Consider the following 19184-nt stretch of genomic DNA (forward strand, 5'->3'; position numbering starts at 1 on the left):
CACCTATGCTTGGCTCGCAATAAACAACTGCACCTCCCAGTCGCGAACCATTTCAACTCCCCCTCCCATTCCTCAGACGATATGTCCATCCTGGGCCTCCTGCAGTGCCACAACGATGCCACCCGAAGGTTGCAGGAACAGCAACTCCTATTCCATCTGGGAACCCTGCAGCCCAATGGTATCAATGTGGATTTCACAAGCTTCAAAATCTCCCCTCCCCCTACCGCATCCCAAAACCAGTCCAGCTCGTCCCTGCCTCCCTAACCTGTTCTTCCTCCCAACTATCCCCTCCTCCCACCTCAAGCCCCACCCCCATCTCCTACCTACTAACCTCATCCCCCCCCACCTTGACCTGTCCGTCCTCCCTGGACTGAGCTATCTCCTCCCTAACTCCCCACCTACACTTTACTGGCTCCATCCCCGCCTCTTCGACCTGCCTGTCTCCTCTCCACCTATCCTCTCCTCTATCCATCATCTATCCACCTCCCCCTCTCTCCCTATTTATTTCAGAACCCCCTTCCCCTCCCCCATTTCTGAAGAAGGGTCTAGGCCCGAAACGTCAGCCTTTCTGCTCCTATGCTGCTGCTTGGCCTGCTGTGTTCATCCAGCCCTGCACCTTGTCTCAGATTCTCCAGCATCTGCAGTTCCTACTATCTCAGATTCTTCTTGATGTTTGATTCACTCCATGGGACATCAAGAAAAAGATTAGGATTGAGATGTAGCAAAGGTTGTGGGCCCTGACAACATTCGGGTAATAGTACTGAAGTCGTGAACTAATTGCACCCTGAGCCAAGCTGTACTAAACTAGTAGCATCTAGCCAACAATGTGAGGGAAAATTGCCCAAGTGTATCTTGTCTACAAAAAGTTGCTCTCATCCAAGGTAGCTAATTACTGCCCCATATGTTGATCTTCCATCACTTTGCTGATAATTGAAGATATCAACCATCCTGGTTCACAGCACATACGTACTAATAAACCCCCAGTTCACCAATACTTTACTCTGGTTTCTGCCAGGAGCATCAAGCTGCACCCCTCCATTATGGCTTTGATCCAAACATGGACTAACAATTCCAGAGTTGAGTAACTGCCCTTAACATCAAGCCAGCATTCGATAGTATGGCATCAAGGAGCTATGTTATGCACACAAATGTTATGTTACGAATGTTCATAATGTATTGGACACTGTGCAAAACATGTGAAACTAATTAAACTTTAATCATATCCCATTGCTCCTAACTATTAGGACTATTGTCAAAAGGATGACCAGATACACTTCAAAAGTGAAATAAGTAGTAACAGTTGGGCATTCATTTACACCTATCGACAATCCTGATAAGTCATTACGCTCTAGGACCCCATACATAACTACCTTTACCATGGATTGACAGACTTGTATTTTGACGGTCTTCAATGCATCCAAATCTTTTTGAGGTTATTGGCTACACTTTGAAAGCATTTTGTCAATCAGATTATTTCAAATGCCTTCTAATAAATTATTTTAATTGCAAGGTTCATTTTGAAATGTCATTTTGGAGTGCAATTAAATCAAAACAAATAATGTTGTTTGTGTACACCGTGTTATCTGCTATATCCATCATATCATTTGGTACGAAATTAGAATCGTTTTATATTCTACGCTCTGATGTTCATATCAGGTGGACTTTAAATTGTCTATTAAAATTTTTCCTGTATTGAAAAATTATTCGCATTATTTCTGTGGCTAAGAGGGCAAGTCAAAGGCTGGGAATTCTATAAGTAACTCCCTTTCTTACTCACCAAGCCTGTCCAACGTTCCCAGTGCACAAATTGGTCGTGTGATGAAGCATTCTCCACTTAGAGACAAAAAAAACTGCAGATGCTGGAATCCAAGGTAGATAAACAGGAGGCTGGAAAAATCACTTCAAGCTAGCTAGTCCTGAAGAGGGGATAATACCTGGCTTGCTGTGTTTTTCCAGCCTCCTGTTTGTCTACCAAGCATTTCTCCACTTGCCTGGTTGAATGCACCTCCAACACTATATAAAGAAGCTCAGCACCGTTAGGGACAAAAGACGACTGCTTGGTTGTCACCCTATGTAGCACTTCCAACATTCATTCTCCCCACCATGAAACACAATGACAGCAATGTGTACCATCTACAAGATGAACTGCAATAATTTCCCAAGGTTCCTTCAGCAGCATCTTCAAAAAGCCAAAATCTGTCTTTCAGAAAGACAAGGAAAGGAAATTCATGGACACTCAACCTTGGAGATCTGCTCTAAACCGCCCTTCACTGATTTAGAACTATATTGTCATCCCTTCACAATTGGAGTTAAAAACCTAGAACTCCAGAGCCACCTCCAGAGCTTAGCATTGTGGGTGTGCCTGCACCAGATAGACTGCAGTGGTTCAAAAAGGCAGCTGATCATTACCTTTTCATGGCCAATTAGAGATGGACAGTGCTGCAAAACTACTGATAGCAGAAGAAAACTTTTTTTTTTTAAAGCATGATTGTGGGTTGTACAGGTGGGAGTGAGTGCTGAAGAATGGGCAAAAAGAATTATGTACTTTTAAAAAGAATCTGGAAAGAAGTGAGAGATGTACTTGCACGGAACAAACTAAATTCTGGTTTCGTTATTCAAATACTGTTTCTTGGGCATTTTAATTAGTGAATCTCAAGTTATGTGCAAGTATTATAGATCTAGTTATTTTTCTTGCAACACTAACCATAATTTTACTTTATAGTTGTATTTCTTGCAGCTGAAAAGAAACAGAATGGTTTGAGCAAAAATGAAATATCTTTCTCATGCTTCCAGGCAATATTAAGTATACTAACATGAATGTAGAATTCCAAAGAATCACACTGGACTCAATGTTAACTCTGTTTCGTGTTGCACAGATACTGCCAGACCTAATAAGTTTCTCCAGTATTTTTTTTTTCCAATCTCTAGCATCTGCAGTACTTTGCTTTTATTGAACTAGGCTAGCATTATTTTGAATAAATGGTAAAACGGCTACGTCTAAGTCAGAAGGAGATAGTTTTGTTCTAGGAGTTAAATGCATAAATGTAGCCTGATAATTGAGTGAAATCTCAGAGCTGCATCTCTTTCAGGTCAGGTCCTGTACAGAACTAAGAGTAGACCATTCAGCATCTTGAGGCAATTTCGCCATTTTTTTTTTTTTTTTGTTCGATTTTATGACTGATCTAATGTCTATTCAGCTCCTTGTGGGAGGCACAGAAATTCCAGCATGTAAAGAAAGAAGGTGTTGGCCAGAAAACTTTTAATCGTAGAATCCCCACAGTGCAGAAAGAGGTCATTCAGCCCATCAAGTCTGCACCAGCACTCTGAAGAGCATCCTACCAAAACAGACCCCCACACTATCCCCGTAACCATACATTTACCATAGCTAATTCACCTAACCTGCATACCCTTGAACCGTACGGGCAATTTAGCATAACTGATCCACCAAACCTGCATGTCTTTGGACATTTTGGAATTTTTCATAAAGTCTTACTAAATTTAACAAAGGAATAAATTTCAGCACACATTTAACCACTTGAGGCATTTTTTTTCTTCATCATTCTTTTATGAGATGTGTGCATCGCTGGCTGGCCAGCTTTTATTGCCTGTCCCTAGTTGCCCTTGAGCAGGTGGTGAGCTGCTTTCTTGAACCACTACAGTCCATGTACCGTGGGTTAACCCACAATGCTGCTCAGGAGGGAATTCCAAGATTTTGACCCGGCAACAATGAAGGAATAGTGATATATTTCCAAATTAGGATGAGAACTTGTCTTTCCAGATGGAAGTGGGTCATGGGTTGGGAAAGTGTTATCTGAGGATATTTTTGGATTTTTGAAGTGCATCCTGTAGATAGTCCGCACTGCTGCTACTGAGCACTGGTGGAGGAAGTGGATGCTTGTGGATGTGGTGTAAATCAAATACGGTGCTTTGCCCAGGATGGTGTCAAACTACTTAAATGTTGTTGGAGCTGCACCCATCCAGGCAAATGAGGAGTATTCCATGTCACTCCTGACTTCGACCTTTGTACATGGTAGACAGGCTTTGGTGAGTCAGGATGTGAATTTCTCGCTGCAGTATTCCTAGTTTCTGACAGGCTCTTGTAGCCGTTATGTTTAGTGGCGGGTCCAGTTGAGTTTCTGGTCAATGGTAATTGCCAAGGATGTTGATAATGGGGGATTCAGTGATGGTAATGCCTTTTGAATATCAAGCGACAGTGGTTTGTTTGTTTGTCTGTCTGTCTGTCTGTCTCTTGTTGATGGTCCTGGCATGAATGTTACTTGTCATTTGACCATCCAAGCCTAGATATTGGCTAGATCTTGTTACAAAACAAATCCATGTTCAAATGTATCTGCAAAGTCGCAAATGATCCTGAGCCTCGTGCATCTCCATAAACATCTCCACTTCTGACCTTTTATGATGGAGGGAAGATCATTATGAAGTAGCTGAAGGTGGTTGGACCTAGGTTACTACCCTGAGGAACTCCTGTAGAGATGTGCTGGAACTGAGATGACTGACCTCAAACAAACACAACCATCTTCCTATGTGCCAGGTATGACTCCAAACAGCAGAGTTTTCCCCGATGCACACTACACACTGATTCCAATTTTGCTCAGGCTCTTTGATGCCACACTTGGTCAAATGCATGTCAAGGGCTGTCACTCTCTCTCCTCGCCTCACCTCTGGAATTCAGCTCTCTTGTCCATGTTTGAACCATGGCTGTGTTGAGGTTAGGAGTGGAGTGTCTCTGAGCAAGTGCTGCGTAACCCCTTCCATCTCTTTTTACTAATGACTGAGAGTAGACTAATGAGGCAGTAATTAGCAGGGTTGGATTTGTCCTGCTGTTGTGTACAGGACATGCCTGGGCAATTTTTCATTGTCAGGTGGATGCCAGTATTGTAACTGTATTGGACAAGCAGGGGAAGCAGCAGGTTTTGGAGCACAAGTCTTCGGTACTATTGCTGGAAGATTGTAAGGGCCAGTAGCCTTTGCAATATCCATGCCTCCAACTTTTTCTTTATCATGTGGAGTAAATTGATTGGCTGAAGACTGGTTTCTGTAATGCTACTGACCACTGTTAGAGGCAGTGATGGACCATCCACTTGGCACTTCTGGCTGAAGATTTGCTTGTGAATGCTTTAACCTTATCTTTTGCACTGTTGTATTTGGGCTCTTCCAGTACTGAGAATGGGGATATTTGTGGAGCGCCCCCGCCACGTGCACGTGTGCACACACACCACCATTCCCGACCTGATGTGGTAGAACTGTAGAGCTTGGATCTGATCTGTTGGTTAGGGGATCACTTAGCTCTGTCTATCACCGTGTTGCTTATGCTATTTTAGCATGTATATAGTCCTGTTTGGTGGCTACACAAGGTTGACACCTCCCATATTTAGGTATGCCTGGTGCTGTTCCTGGCATGTTCTCTTGCAGTCTCCGTTTAGCCAGGGTTGATTCCCGGGTAGGATTTGAGTACAGAATATACCGGGCCATGAGGTTGCAGATTGTGCTGGAGTACAAATCTGCTGCTATTGATGGCCCACAGTGCCTCATGATTGCCCAGTCTTGAGTTGCTAGACTTGTCTGAAGTCTGTCCTATTTAGCACAGTGATAGTGCCAGACAACGTGATTGGAGGGTATTTTCACTGTGAAGGTGGGACATAATGCCCAGAAGGACTGGGTGGTGGTCACTCTTAATGATGCTGTCATGGACAGATGCATTTGCAGGTCAAGTATGTTTTTCTCTCTCGGTGGTTCCATCACCACTTGCCACAGGCCCACCCTCTCAACTATATCCTTCAGGACCCAACCAGCTCAATCAGTCGTGCTGCTGCTGAGCCACTCTTGGTGCTTGACATTGAAATTCCCCATCCAGAATACATTTTTGTGTACTTACCATGCTCGTGCTTCCTTCAAGTGATGTTCAACATGGAGTACAGATTCATCACCAGAGGGAGCACGGTACATAGTAATCAGCAGGAGGTTTCCTTGCCCACATTTAACCTGAAGCCATGAGACTTAATGAGTTCTGGAATCAATGTTGAGGCTCCAAGGGCAACTCCATCATCTTGACGATATACCGCTGAGTTGCCACTCTAGGTCTGCCTTGCCCTTTGTTTGTTTTACCAAAATACAATACCTTGTGTTTATCCAAATTAAAGTCCATCTGCAATTCCTCGGCCTATTGACTTAATTATCTTTAGAGGTATGCACAAGATTGTCGAGAGCCATTGAATCTCTGGAAGGAACTGTTTGGTCTGCAATTTTAAACAAAAAATATGAAGCCTGAATATAGCCAGTTTATTTCCCCTCCATAGTTAACTGTAAGCTGTGGTTCTTAACCAATAAGTCAGAGACTTTCTAAGTGGGAACCAGCTGCACTGTACCTTCTGCAAGCAAATGAAAGTATCTGGAGGAGGAGAATCAGGGAGTAGCACATCCTGACCATCCAAAAAGGCCATCTCAGCAAACCTTGTGAACAGAGATTATGTAACTGGTTTCTTTTCTGCCTGTCTGTTGGGGATTTATAATGGAGTTAGAATTTTGACTAGTAAAGTTATATGTCAGTAGTTTGTAATTGTTTATCTTTAGCTTATATCTATTCATTTGTAATGAATAGTCATTCCTGTCAAGCACAGGACCATTCATCCATACTTTATCAACCTGGATTTGAAGAAATGGCAAATTGGGGAATTCTGCATACTTGTAAAAATCTTTAACTTTTGTGACAACTCCAGAAATAATGGAAATTGATTTCCAGCATGTTACCCCCATGCAACTTAGCATAAATAATAAGGTTTAATTGCTGCATTTTCTTGCCATAATCTGGGGTCGTCTTAAAGTGTTATAAGACATTGGATAATAGCTTGTTCTCGTGGATCAAGCTTTGAGTCAGTGATCCTAAGCCTTCAGCAGAATTGGGAGGTAGGGCATTGGATATCAGCAGAATGTTAATCTGCTGTGAATAGTCAGGAGGTCCACTATTACCATATTTGATCGTAGAGAAGTTATCTGGGTATCATATATTCTGGCAGAATGTGCTTTGACAGGAGTTTACTTGTTTAGTCTATTAGATTTTAACAGTTTCTCTGAAGTATTGTGTGAACTGGGTAAGGGACACTCACTCTGTGGATGGACACACTGCAATCAGAATCCTATTTGACACTGAACTGAGTTCCCAACCCTATAATCTATCCCTTACTAACACTGCCTGCCAGTTTCATTATATTTCCTTTTGCCACCTTTTCTATAGCTTATCTCCTGTTTGATGCATTCAGTGTCTTTGTGCTCTAAAACTGACTATACCAATACATTTCTGATGTTCCACCTTTCAGGGTAAACTTGAACTCATCCAAAAATCTGATATATACATCTTAACTTTCATCTTGTTCTATTCATCCAGAGGGATGATTTATAATGGAAAAAAATTGTGACGAGATTAAATATAATGCAAAAATATTTGACCTAAAACATTTTCTCAGTTTCTATCTCAACAGTTGCAGCCTGATATGCTAAGTGTTTCCAGTGCTTTTGTTTACATTTCAGATTGTCTTGCTGACTTCTATCAAGTCAGCCTGTCGATATATCAATTACAAAAATTCTCATTCATTTTTCTCATTTTCTCCATGACCTTGCCTCTTAGTTTTGTAACCTCTAGTACACTTAGAATGCTCAGGGATCTTGGTACTTCGCCTTTCACATCCTAAAATTCACAATTTCACAATGGGCTCCGGATTCTGGAATTCCAGTCCCAAACTTTCCAACTATATATCGAAGTTCAAATATTGATTCAAGATTTGGGAACATTATCAGGGGATCTGTATGCATTGAAAGGAACAAATTGTGAATTGACCAGCTAGATTGTTGCTGGTTCGGCAGTCTGTCTGTTTTCATTTCTTTTGAGACTTCATAGCGATTGATACAACTGAATGGTTTGCTAGGCCATTTCAGAGGGCAGTTAAGAGTCAACCACATTACCTGTAGGTCTGGACTCGCATGTAGGCCAGAACAGGTCAGGAATGCAGACTTCCTTCTCTGAAGGACATTAGTGAACCAGTTTTTTTTTTTTTTTTCTCCTGACAGTCAGCAATGGATTTTGTGGTCATCAATAGATTCTTAATTCCAGATTCCTTTATTGAATTCAAATTTCCATCATCTGCTGTGGCAGGATTCAACCCAAGGTTTCCAGAACATTTGCTGATTTTCTGGATTCATTATCTCGCAATAGGTGGCCATGGCTTCCCCTTTGTGATTTACAATATAGCTTGTCCCCATATCTAGTATGTACCTCCATGAAGGGGGATGTTCCATTATATCATTGATCTGATTTAAGAAATATAAACTACTCATTGTCATATAAGGTGGTAAGGAAAAGCCAGGGAACCATAGGCTGGTGAGCCTGACATTGGTGGTGGGCAAGTTGTTGCAGGGAATCCTGAGGGACAGGATTCACATCTATCTGGTCAGGCAAGGACAGATTAGGGATAGTCAACATGGCTTTGTATGTGGAGAAATTTGTGTCTCACTAACTTGACTGAGTTGTTTTTTGAAGAGGAAGATTGAGAGCAGAGTGGTGGACGTGATCTACATGGACTTCAGTAAAATGTTCAAGAAGGTTAAATCACACGAATTAGAGGGAGAACTAGCTATTTGGATACTGGCTCAAAGGTAGAAGACAGAGGGTGGTGGTGGAGGGTTGCTTTTCAAACTGGAGGCCTGCGAACAGTGGTGTCCAACAAGGATCGGTGCAGGGTCCACTGCTTTTTGTCACTTCTATAAATGATTTGGATGTGAATGTAGAAGGTATTGTTAGTAAGTTTGCAGATGACCCCAAAATTGGAGGTGTACTGGACAGTGAAGAAGATTACCTCGGTACAATGGGATGTTGACCAGATAGGCCAATGGACCGAGGAGTGGCAGGTGGAGTTTAATTTAGATAAATGTGTGGTGCTGCTTTTTTTTTTTTTTTTCATATCAGGGCAGGTCTTATACAACTTTAATGGTAAGGCCTTGGGGATTGTTGCTGAACAAGGAGATCTTGGAGTGCAAATTCATAGTTCCTTGAAGGTGGAGTTTCCGGTAGATAGGATGGTGAAGACAGCATTTGGTACGCTTGCAATTATTGGTCAGTGCATTGAGTATAGGATTTGGGAGGTCATGTTGCAGGTGTACAGGACATTGGTTAGGCCACTATTGAAATACTGCATGCAATTCTGGTCTTCCTGCTATAGGAAGGCTGTTGTTAAACTTGAGAGGGTGCAGAAAAGACTTACAAGAATATTACCAGGGTTAGAGGGTTTGAGTTATAGGGAGAGGCTGAATAGGCTGGGGCTATTTTCCCTGGAGCGTCAGAGGCTGAGGATTGACCTTTTAGAGGTTTATAAAATCATGAGTTATGGATAGGGTAAATAGACAAGGTCTTTTCCCCAGGGTGGATGAGTCCAAAACTAGAGGGCATAGGTTTAAGGTGAGAGGGGAAAAATTTAAAAAGGGTAACTGTTTCGCAGAGGGCGATGCATGTGTGGAATGAGCTGCTAGAGGAAGTGGTGGAGACTAATACAATTACAAAATTTAAAAGGCATCTGGATGGATATTTGAATAGGAAGGGCTTACGAGGATACGGCCCAAATGCTAGCAAATGGGACTAGATTTATTTGGGATACATGGTCAGCATGGACAAGTTGAACCAAAAGGTCGTCTCTGTGCTGTGACTCAACGATTCTATATCTGCTTTCAAGATGAAGGATACTTGATAGTCAATAATAGTGTCACTTACGGAATAGGCATGTATGACAATCTCCTGCATGAATCTAACATACTGCTTTATCAGCACCAGAGAGTCTAAGATAGCAGCTGAATGGACTTTATTAAGTACTTGGAACAATTGTATTAGTTCTCATGATTGTTTAATCACCCACTTTTTAGATTGGCAAGTTTTTGAAATTCACGATTGCTGGTTTACATTAGTACTTGCTCATTGATACATTCTGTAGCTGTTGTAATTACATGGTGTTAGCTGTATTATAGGATTAAATATATCCATCCTGTGTTGCAAATCAATTAAACGTGTACTTGCAGGATTATTCATACAATGTTTGAGGTAAGTTAGTTGCCTGATTGGAAGTATTTTTCTGTTTGTTTTCACATCAACAGATCTGCAGTTCCCTTTCTCCCTTAATTTATAGCATAACAATAACTCAGTAATAAAGTTCAAAGGATAGGAGGTCTGCCTGCAGATGGACAGTCATATACTGAAGAACTGCTAGTTTAAAATAGGGGAATAGAAACGGATATAATATTTTGGCATCAAGTCTTTTCCATACCGTTCCCTTACCAGAAGGAACTGCTGTATGGTAATGATGCATAAATTGGCAAGTATTTACCTGAAGCATCTAAGATGGTATCTCCTTAAATGATCAAATCTTCCTAACTTCCATTTGCCACAATTTTTGTTCATCAATTCCATATTTGCCATCACTGGAGATAATGAATATTGTACCTTTTTTCAGATGGCAATGCAACTAAACGTTCCCTGTAATTGCTTTATTTATTAACTAATCAAAATTTAGTTGCAGACATGATTCAATTTATGCACTCGAAGCATAGCATATGTTGTTGGATGAATTAATTACCGCAGAATAAAGGTGCCCTGAGGTGACAATGATCATAATGATTTGAATATTACATCCAGTTTGAAAAGCAGAAGAGGTGGATCGAAGACTGAAAGTTCAAATTTTAAATAAGGGCAACTATGTGGGCATGAGAGCTGAGCTAGTTGAAGAGAATGGGGCTATTAGGCTAGGATAGATCAATAAATATACTTGACCTCAGCCTTACCAATCTGCTGGCTGCAGATACATCTGTCCATGACAGTATCAGTAAGAGTGACCACTGCACGGTCTTTGAGGAGACCAAGTCCCTCCTTCACATTTTAAAATGGCCTCCATTGTATTGTGTGGCACTATCACTGTGTTAAATGGGAGAGACTTAGAACAGATATAGCGATTCATGAAGCACCGTGGGCCGTCAACTGCAGCAGAATTGCACTTCAGCACAATCTGCAACCTTATGGCCTGGCATATTGCCAACTCAATCATTAGCATCATAAATGACTCAACAGAGAGTGAGGAGAACATGCCAGGAGCAGCACGAGGCATTCCTTCAAAATACGGTGTCAACCTGATGAAGCTGCCAAACAGCATAAGCAGTAAGTGATAGAGCTAAGCAATCCAACAACCAATGGATCAGATTTAAGCTCTGCAAGTCTGCCATATCCAATTGTTCATGGTGGTGGACAATTAAACCAACTCACTGGAGGAGGAGGCTCCACAAAAATCCTAATCCTCAATATTAGAACAGCCCAGTACATCAATGCAAAAGATAGAGCTGAAGCATTTGCTGCAATCTTCAGCCAGAAGTGCTATGAATGATCCATCTTGGCTTCATGCAGTGGTCTGCAGCAGCATGGATATCAGTCTTCGCCAGTTCGATTCACTGTGTTATCAAGAATTGATTTGGAGGCACTGGATACTGCAAAGGCTATTGGCCCTGACAACATTCCAGCAATTGTACCGAAGACTTGTGCTTGAGTACTTGCTGGTCCTCCAGCCAAGCTGTTCCAATACAGTTACAATATTGGTGTCTACCCAACAATGTAGAAAATTGTGGAAGTCCTCAACACACAAACCAGGACAAATCCAACCCAGCCAATTACTTCCCTTTCAGTCGACTCTGTTATTAGTAAAAAGATGGAAGAGGTCATCAATGGTGCTATCAAGCAGCACCTGATCACTGATGCCCAGTTTCGGTTCCATCAGGGCAAACTGTTTGGTGGACTCATATTTGGCACATAGGAAGATGGTTATGATTATTGGAGGTCAGTCATCTCCGCTCCAGAACATCATCTCTGCAGGAGTCCCTCAGGGTAGTGTCCTAGACCCAGCTGTCAGCTGCTCTGTCAATGACGTTCCCTCCATCAAAAAGTCAGAAGTGAGGATGTTTGCTAATTGAATGCACAATGTACAGCACCATTCACAACTCCTCCAGGTATTGTAGCAGTCAATGTTCAAATGCAACAGGATCTGCTCAGTATCCAAGCTTGGGCTAAGTATCATTCATGCCACACAAATGTCAGGCAATGACCATCTCCAGTAAGAAACAATCTAACCCTTTCCCCTTAACATTCAGTGGTATTGCCATCACTGAATCTCCTGCTGTCAAATGGTTGTGGTTGCCATTGACCAGAATCTCAACTGGACTCGCCATACAAATACAGGTAGTTCTGCTATGATGCGTGTTTTGTTAACACAAATTGGCTGTAAAGCGATTGAATAGTAGTAGATTCTGTTTGAATAACACAGACTTTCTGCTGTACAGCTATAGTGATTTTTCTATGGTGATTTTCTGTAGCGTGACGTCATACAAGAATGCAACTATCGCATTATAGAAGAAATACCTGTACGGTGGCTACAAAAGCAGGCTAAGAGTGCTGTGGTGAGTAACTCTCCTCCTGATTTCCCAGAACCTGTCTGCCATCTACAAGCCATGAGTCAGGAGTGATGGAATATGCCTGGATGAGTGCAGCTCCTACAGCACTCAAGATGTTTGACACAATCCAGGGCAAAGCAATCCTGCTTGATTGGCAATACATCCACAAGAATCCACTCCCACTACCACTTGTGCTTGGTATTAGCAGTGTGTATTACCTGCAAAATGCACTTAAGAATTTCACCGAAGTTCTTCAGAGAGCACCTTTTCAACCCATGATCATTTCAATCTAGAAGGACAAGAACAGCCATTACATGGGAACACCACCACCTGCAAATTCCTCTCCAAGCCACTCGCCATCCTGTCTTGGAAATACATCACCGGTCCTTCACCGTCACTGGATCAAAATCCTGGAATTCCCTCCCTAAGGACATTGTAGGTCTACTTCCTGCACGTGGACTGCAGCAGTTTAAGAAGGCAGCTTACCACTACTTTCTCAAGGGCAACTAGGGACGGATATTCTCTTGTGGAATGGCCAGCCAGTATTTCACGAGTTAAAATGTGGAGAAACGATGGTAGGCATCTAAAGTGGGATATCCTCGAATACTCGAGTAAATTTTCTACAAAAAATTCTGAATTCCACCATGTATGGTTAACTGAAGAAGTTGAGAGCATCAAACATAAGGAAATAAAACAATCGCACAAATGTGAGTGGCAGTTTAAATGACTGGTCAAACACAAAGAACAGAATTATTAAAAGGTTACTTGGACAAATTAAGGTGTGAAAGGAAGCCAGCTAGCAAGTGTTTCTTATGAATTTCTGAAAAGGAAAGATGTAGTAGCTGTTGGTCCTCCTGATCAGGAGTCCGTGTTGGGACCACAACTATTCACGTTATGCATTAATAATCTGGACAAAGGAACTGAGGGCATTGTTGCTAAGTTTGCAAATAGCACAAAGATAGGTGAAGGGACAAGTAGTGTTGAGGAAGTGGGTAGACTCCAGGAGGACTTGGATAGGCTAGGAGAGTAGGCAAAGAAGTGGCAGATGGAATACAGTCTGGGTAAGTGTGAGGGTATGGACTTTGGTAGGAAGAATAGGAGCATTGACTGACTTTGTTTGTTTGTTTGTTTTCTGAATGGGGGAAAACTTTTTGGAAGTCTGAAGCACAAAGGGACTTGGGAGTCCTAATTTAGAACTCCCTTAAGGTTAGCATGCAGATCAGTTGGCAGTTAGAAAGAAAAGCAAATGCAATGTTAGCATTCATTTTTGAGGGCTAGAATACAAGAGCAGGGATGTATGGCTGAGGCTGAATAAGGTTCTGGTAAGATTGCATTTAGAATACTGTGAGCAGTTTTGAAGCCTGTATCTAAGGAAGAATGTGCTGACTTTGGAGGGGGTTCAGAGGAGGCTTACAAGAATGATCCCAGGGATGAAGGGTCTGTCATGTGAGGAGCAGTTGAGAACTCTGGATCTGTATTCAATTGAGTGTAAAAGGATTGTGGTGGGGTAGGAGGATCTGATTGAAATTTTTTAGAATACTGAGAGGCCTGGATAGAGTGGACATGGAGAAGATGTTTCCATTAGTAGCCTTCTATGCAAAGGCTTTGAGTGCCTTTAAGACTGGGATAGATATGTTCTTGGTTTGTAAGGGAATCGAGAATTACAGAGTAGGTAGGAGAATGGGGTTGAGAATTATCAGCCATGATTGAATTTTGGAGCAGATTTGATGGATTGAATGGCATAATTCAGCTCCTATGCCTTTTTATGGTCAGTGGTTTTTAATCAGTGTGATATGGCATGTTGATGTGCTGCAAAACTTTGGGAAGGAAGGCCACTTTACTGAGTACCACATCTGTGCTTCTGATCTCCACCGCACATGCATGAATATTCCCATCGTTTTAGCTGAATAAAGTGGATGTGGTGTGGGATTGTTTGACTCCATCAAATGTGCCATGATGCTGGAAAGATTGGGAATCACAGCTGTGAAGGTAGTAAAGAAATGATGCAGATAATCGACAAATATTTTGCTTCTGACAGATAGCAGTACATCAGAGGATTGAAGACACAGGAACTTTTGAAATTCTGATCATCGGGGAAGTGGTACTGAGAACCGGGGGGGCTGGTGGCTGCAGGTTCATAAGTTTCTGGGTCATCTTAGGGTCTTAGCAAATGTGTCCACTGACATAGTGGATGTGTTGGTGTGAATTTTCAAACACTTCGAGTCTGGAAATGTTCCATTAGCGTGGAAAGCAGCAAATATAACCCCTCTGTTTGAGAAGGGAAAGAAGCAGAAAGTAGGAAAATATATAAGCCAGTTTGACTGTCATTTGTTATTGGAAGGTGTCAGAATCAACATAAGAAATAGGAGCAGAAGTAGGCCATCTGGCCCATCAAGCCAGTTCCACCATTCAATAGGATCGTGGCTGTTCTCTTAGTGGACTCAGCTTCACATACCCACCCACTCATAACCCATAATTCCTTTCTGTTTGCAAATCTGTCAGTCCTTTCCTTTTAAAAATTCAGCGAGGTAGCCTTAACTGCTTCACTGGGCAGGGAATTCCACAGATTCACAACCCTTTGGGTGAAGTTCTTCCTCAATTCAGTCCTAAATCTGCTGTCCCTTTATTTTGAGGCTATGACCCCAGTTCTAGCTGCTTCCTCCAGTGGAAACAGCCTCCCTGCTTCTATCTATTCTATTCCCTTCATAATTATGTTTCTGTAAGATTTCCCCCTCACTTTTTTTAAATTTCAAGGAGTATAGTCCTAATCTACTCAATTTCTCATCATAAGCCAACCCTCTCAACTCTGGAATCAAACTAGTGAACCTTCTCAGCTCCCCCTCCAGTGCCAGTACATCCTTTCTCAAGGAGACCAGAGCTGTACATGATACTCCAGGCGTGGCCTCACCAGCACCCTGTACAGTTGCAGCATAACCTCCGTTTTTAAACTCTAGCATGCCTCTAGCAATGAAGGAAAATATTTCATTTACCTTAATTACCTGCTGCACCTACAAACAAACTTTGTGATTCATGCACGAGGACACCCAGGTCCCTCTGCACAGCAGCATGCTGCAGTTGTTCACCATGTAAATAATAGTCCATTTTGCTGTTATTCCTAACAAAATGGATGACCTCACATTTACCAGCATTGTACTCCACTGCCAGACCCTTGCCCACTCACAACTTATCTATTTCCCTCTGACTTCCATGTCCTCTGAACACTTGGGTCTATCACTCATGTTAATGTCATCAGTGAACTTTGACACACTACACTTGATCCCCAACTCCAAATTGTCTATGTAAATTGTAAACAATTGCTGTCCCAACACTGATTCCTGAGACACACCACTAGCCACTGATTTCCAACCAGAAAAACACCCATTCATCTCCACTCTTTGGTTAACTAAATGGAAAGCAATCTTCTGTCCATACTAATACATTACCTGTAATACTGTGCACCTTTTATCTTATGCAGCAGCCTTTTGAGTAGCACCTTGTCAAATGCCTTCTGGAAATCCAGATAAATCACATCCATGGGTTCCCCATTGTCCATTGTGCTCGTAATGTCCTCAAATTAGTTAAATGTGACCTGCCTTTCATGAACCCATGCTGTGCCTGCCTGATGGGACAGTTTCTATCTATCTGTCTTGCTATTTCTTCCTTGATAGATTCAAGCATTTTTCCCCACTACAGAAGTTAAGCTAACGGGGCTATAGTTACCCACCTTTTGTCAACCTCCTTTTGTCAACCATAAGAGGTTGTAATATGGCACTTGGAAAGTCTCCAAGTAATCAAGAAGAGTTGGCATGGCTTTGTGAAAAGGAAATTGTGTTTAAAATGCATTGGAATTCTTTGAAGTTGTAACATATACTATTGAACTCCTTGATGTACTGTACTTAGATTTCCAGAAGGCCTTTGGAAAGGTGGTTGCAACAAATAGGAACTCATAGTCTAGAGAATTTTTCTGACCTGTGCTTTCTTTGCTCGGCTCTTGTTGATCACGGAGTAAGTTTTGTGGAGGTCAGCAAAATGGAAACATTTTAAATGTTGCTAAAAGAAACATGAAGTCGAAGCTTTTCATCGTACACTCATCAAGACCAAAATGTAAAGTCACCTCTTAAACTCAGTCTGTACAATTTTTTTTCCTCCTAAATCCTTGAGGGAAGTCACTCCACTCTTTGTTCACTCCTCCTCGCTGCTTTTATACCCTTCAGTTAGTTAGCTTGCTTGTTAAATTTTGTCTAATTTAGCAATTATTCCCTTTTGTTTTCCACAGTACTGGAAGGAGAATCAGTGGCTCGATCATTCTTTAATAAATTTCTTGGAGTCTGCTCTGATTGGATGAAAGAACCGCAGTTATCACAACTACCAAAGCAGTATTTAAAAGTTTCCAGTTATGCTATCCGTAACACACGCAGAAAGATGGAGGACAGACATGTAACACTGCCTGATTTTAACACACTCTTTGGCATTAAGGTACGTTGGTCCTATTGGCTCTTCATTGGGAATTGAATATAATTGAAGCCCAAGCTGATTAGTTGAAAGTTTCTGATTGCAGCCAGGGTGCCAAATTGAGTGACAAAGGTTTGGATTTTGTTCTTTAACTGTGAACAATCAGCATTCACCTTAATTGCTCCTTTAAGACAAATAGCAATGTCAAGATTTATTGCAGGACAGATTAATATGGAAATCCTGAAGTTAGAGGCTCACCCAGAATCGCAATTGTTGGAATACACAAGTCAGAAGCAGGAGTAGGTCACTTGGCCCCTCCATCCTGCTCAACCATTCAAATAAGATTATGGCTGGTCTGATTGTAACCTCAAATCCATATTCCCATGTACCCTTGATAACCTTTCAACTCCTCACTCAACAAGTGTCTGTCTATTCCACCTTAAAAATATTCAATGACACTGCTTGCACCACCTTTTTTTATAGGGACAGAGTTTGAAAGACAACTTCTTCGTTGGGGATGGGGGGCAAAAAATTCTAATCTTTGTTTTTAGTGAGTGACCCCAGTTTTTAAACAGTCACCCCCATGTTCTAGATTCTCCTATAAGAAACAACATTCTGTCCACATCAGTTGTCAAGACCCTTCAGAATTTTGTATGTTTCAACGAAGGCATCCCTTGCTCTTAACTCCAGTAGACACAATCCTAGCCTTGCCTCATAGGACAACCTGCATATTCCAGTTATTAGTCTAGTACGGCTTCATCAAACTGTCTCCAATGCATTTGTGTCCTTCCTTTAAATTTAAGTGACTAAAAACATGCACAATACACAAGATATGGTCTCATCATTGCTCTGACTGAATTGTGACTTCCATGCTTTTGTATTCCATTCCCATCATTATAAATTATAACATTCTATTCACTTTCCTAATTATTTGCTGTACGTACATACTAACCTTTTGCAGTTCATGACTGAGGATCCCCAGATTCCTCTGCATCTAAACTCTGCAATTGCTCAACATTGAGGTAATATGCTTTTCTTTTTCATTTTTATCTGCCAAAATGGGCAATTCAACATTTTCTACCTAATATTCCATTTGCCAATTTCTCTCCCCTCCACCCCCCCCCCCCCCACAACACTCACTTAACCTATAAATATTTTTGCAAACTTCTTCGTAGGAAACAAGTTGTGAAAGAACACCTTTTTTTCGTATAGAATTCTCAGTGCGTAAGTATGCCATTTGGCCCATCCAGTCCACACCAATCATCTGAACAGCATCTCACCCAGATCCACCCCATAACCCTGCATTTTCCATGGCTAATCTGCCTCGCATGCACATCCCTGGACACAATGGACAATTCAGCATGATCAGTCCACCAAACCTGCACATCTCTGGACTGTGGTAGGAAACCAGGATACCTGGAGGAAACCTGTGCAGACATGGAGAGAAGTGTAAACGCCACATGGACAGTCACCTGACGGTGGAATTGAGCCTGGGTCTCTGGTGCTATGAGGCAGCAGTGCTAACCACTGAGCCACCATGCCACACATAACCTTTTGTGCTGTCAGCAAATTTAGTAACCATACCTTTCACCCCCATCTCAGTCATTTATATAAATCATAACCGTTGAGGTCCAAATACTAATCCCTGTGGCAAGCCACTTGTTACATTTTTCAAACCTAAAAAGGATTCACTTACACCTACTTTCTGCTTCATGTTAGCCAACCCACCTTCTGTATATATGCTAACCCTTACGTCATCCTTACACGGCACCTTCAAACCCATGACTCCTTCCATCTAGAAGGAAAAGGTAGCAGATACATGGGAATACCACCACCTGCAAGTTCCCTTCCAAGCCACTCATCATCCCAACTCCGAAATATATTCCCGTTCCTTCACTGTCACTGGATCAAAATCCTGGAATTCCTTCCTAAGTGCATTGTCAGTCAACCTACGGCACGTGGACTGTGGTGGTTCAAGAAGGCACTCCCCATGACCTTCCCAAGGGCAACTAGTGACAAGCAACAAATGCTGGCCCAACCAGCAACGCGCATGTCACATGAGTGGATAACACCAATGTTTGCAACTGCATCTGCCTTGGCCTGTCCTTTTAAACTGATTTGCCAATTTATTTTAGTTAGCTTTGCTTCATATCTTCATAATTGCCCTTATTTATTTTTTTTAAATAGTCTCAGACCCATTCTTCGCTCTCTCTCTCGCTCTCTCTCTCGCTCTCTCTCTCGCTCTCTCT

General features: G+C 41.9%; 1 protein-coding gene across 1 annotated transcript in view; it reads left to right on the forward strand.

The window, feature by feature from the left end:
- The window catches only part of ppm1f (protein phosphatase, Mg2+/Mn2+ dependent, 1F), a 75428-nt gene that overhangs the window by 38107 nt on the left and 18137 nt on the right, over positions 1-19184 (forward strand). The window contains exon 3 of the mRNA XM_020527288.2: positions 16760-16959. Within this exon, the coding sequence (XP_020382877.2) occupies positions 16760-16959 (200 nt within the window). The remainder of the gene's footprint in view (positions 1-16759; positions 16960-19184) is intronic.

The sequence above is a fragment of the Rhincodon typus genome, chromosome 24 (assembly GCF_021869965.1).
Source record: "Rhincodon typus isolate 14 chromosome 24, sRhiTyp1.1, whole genome shotgun sequence".
Lineage (NCBI taxonomy): Eukaryota > Metazoa > Chordata > Chondrichthyes > Orectolobiformes > Rhincodontidae > Rhincodon > Rhincodon typus.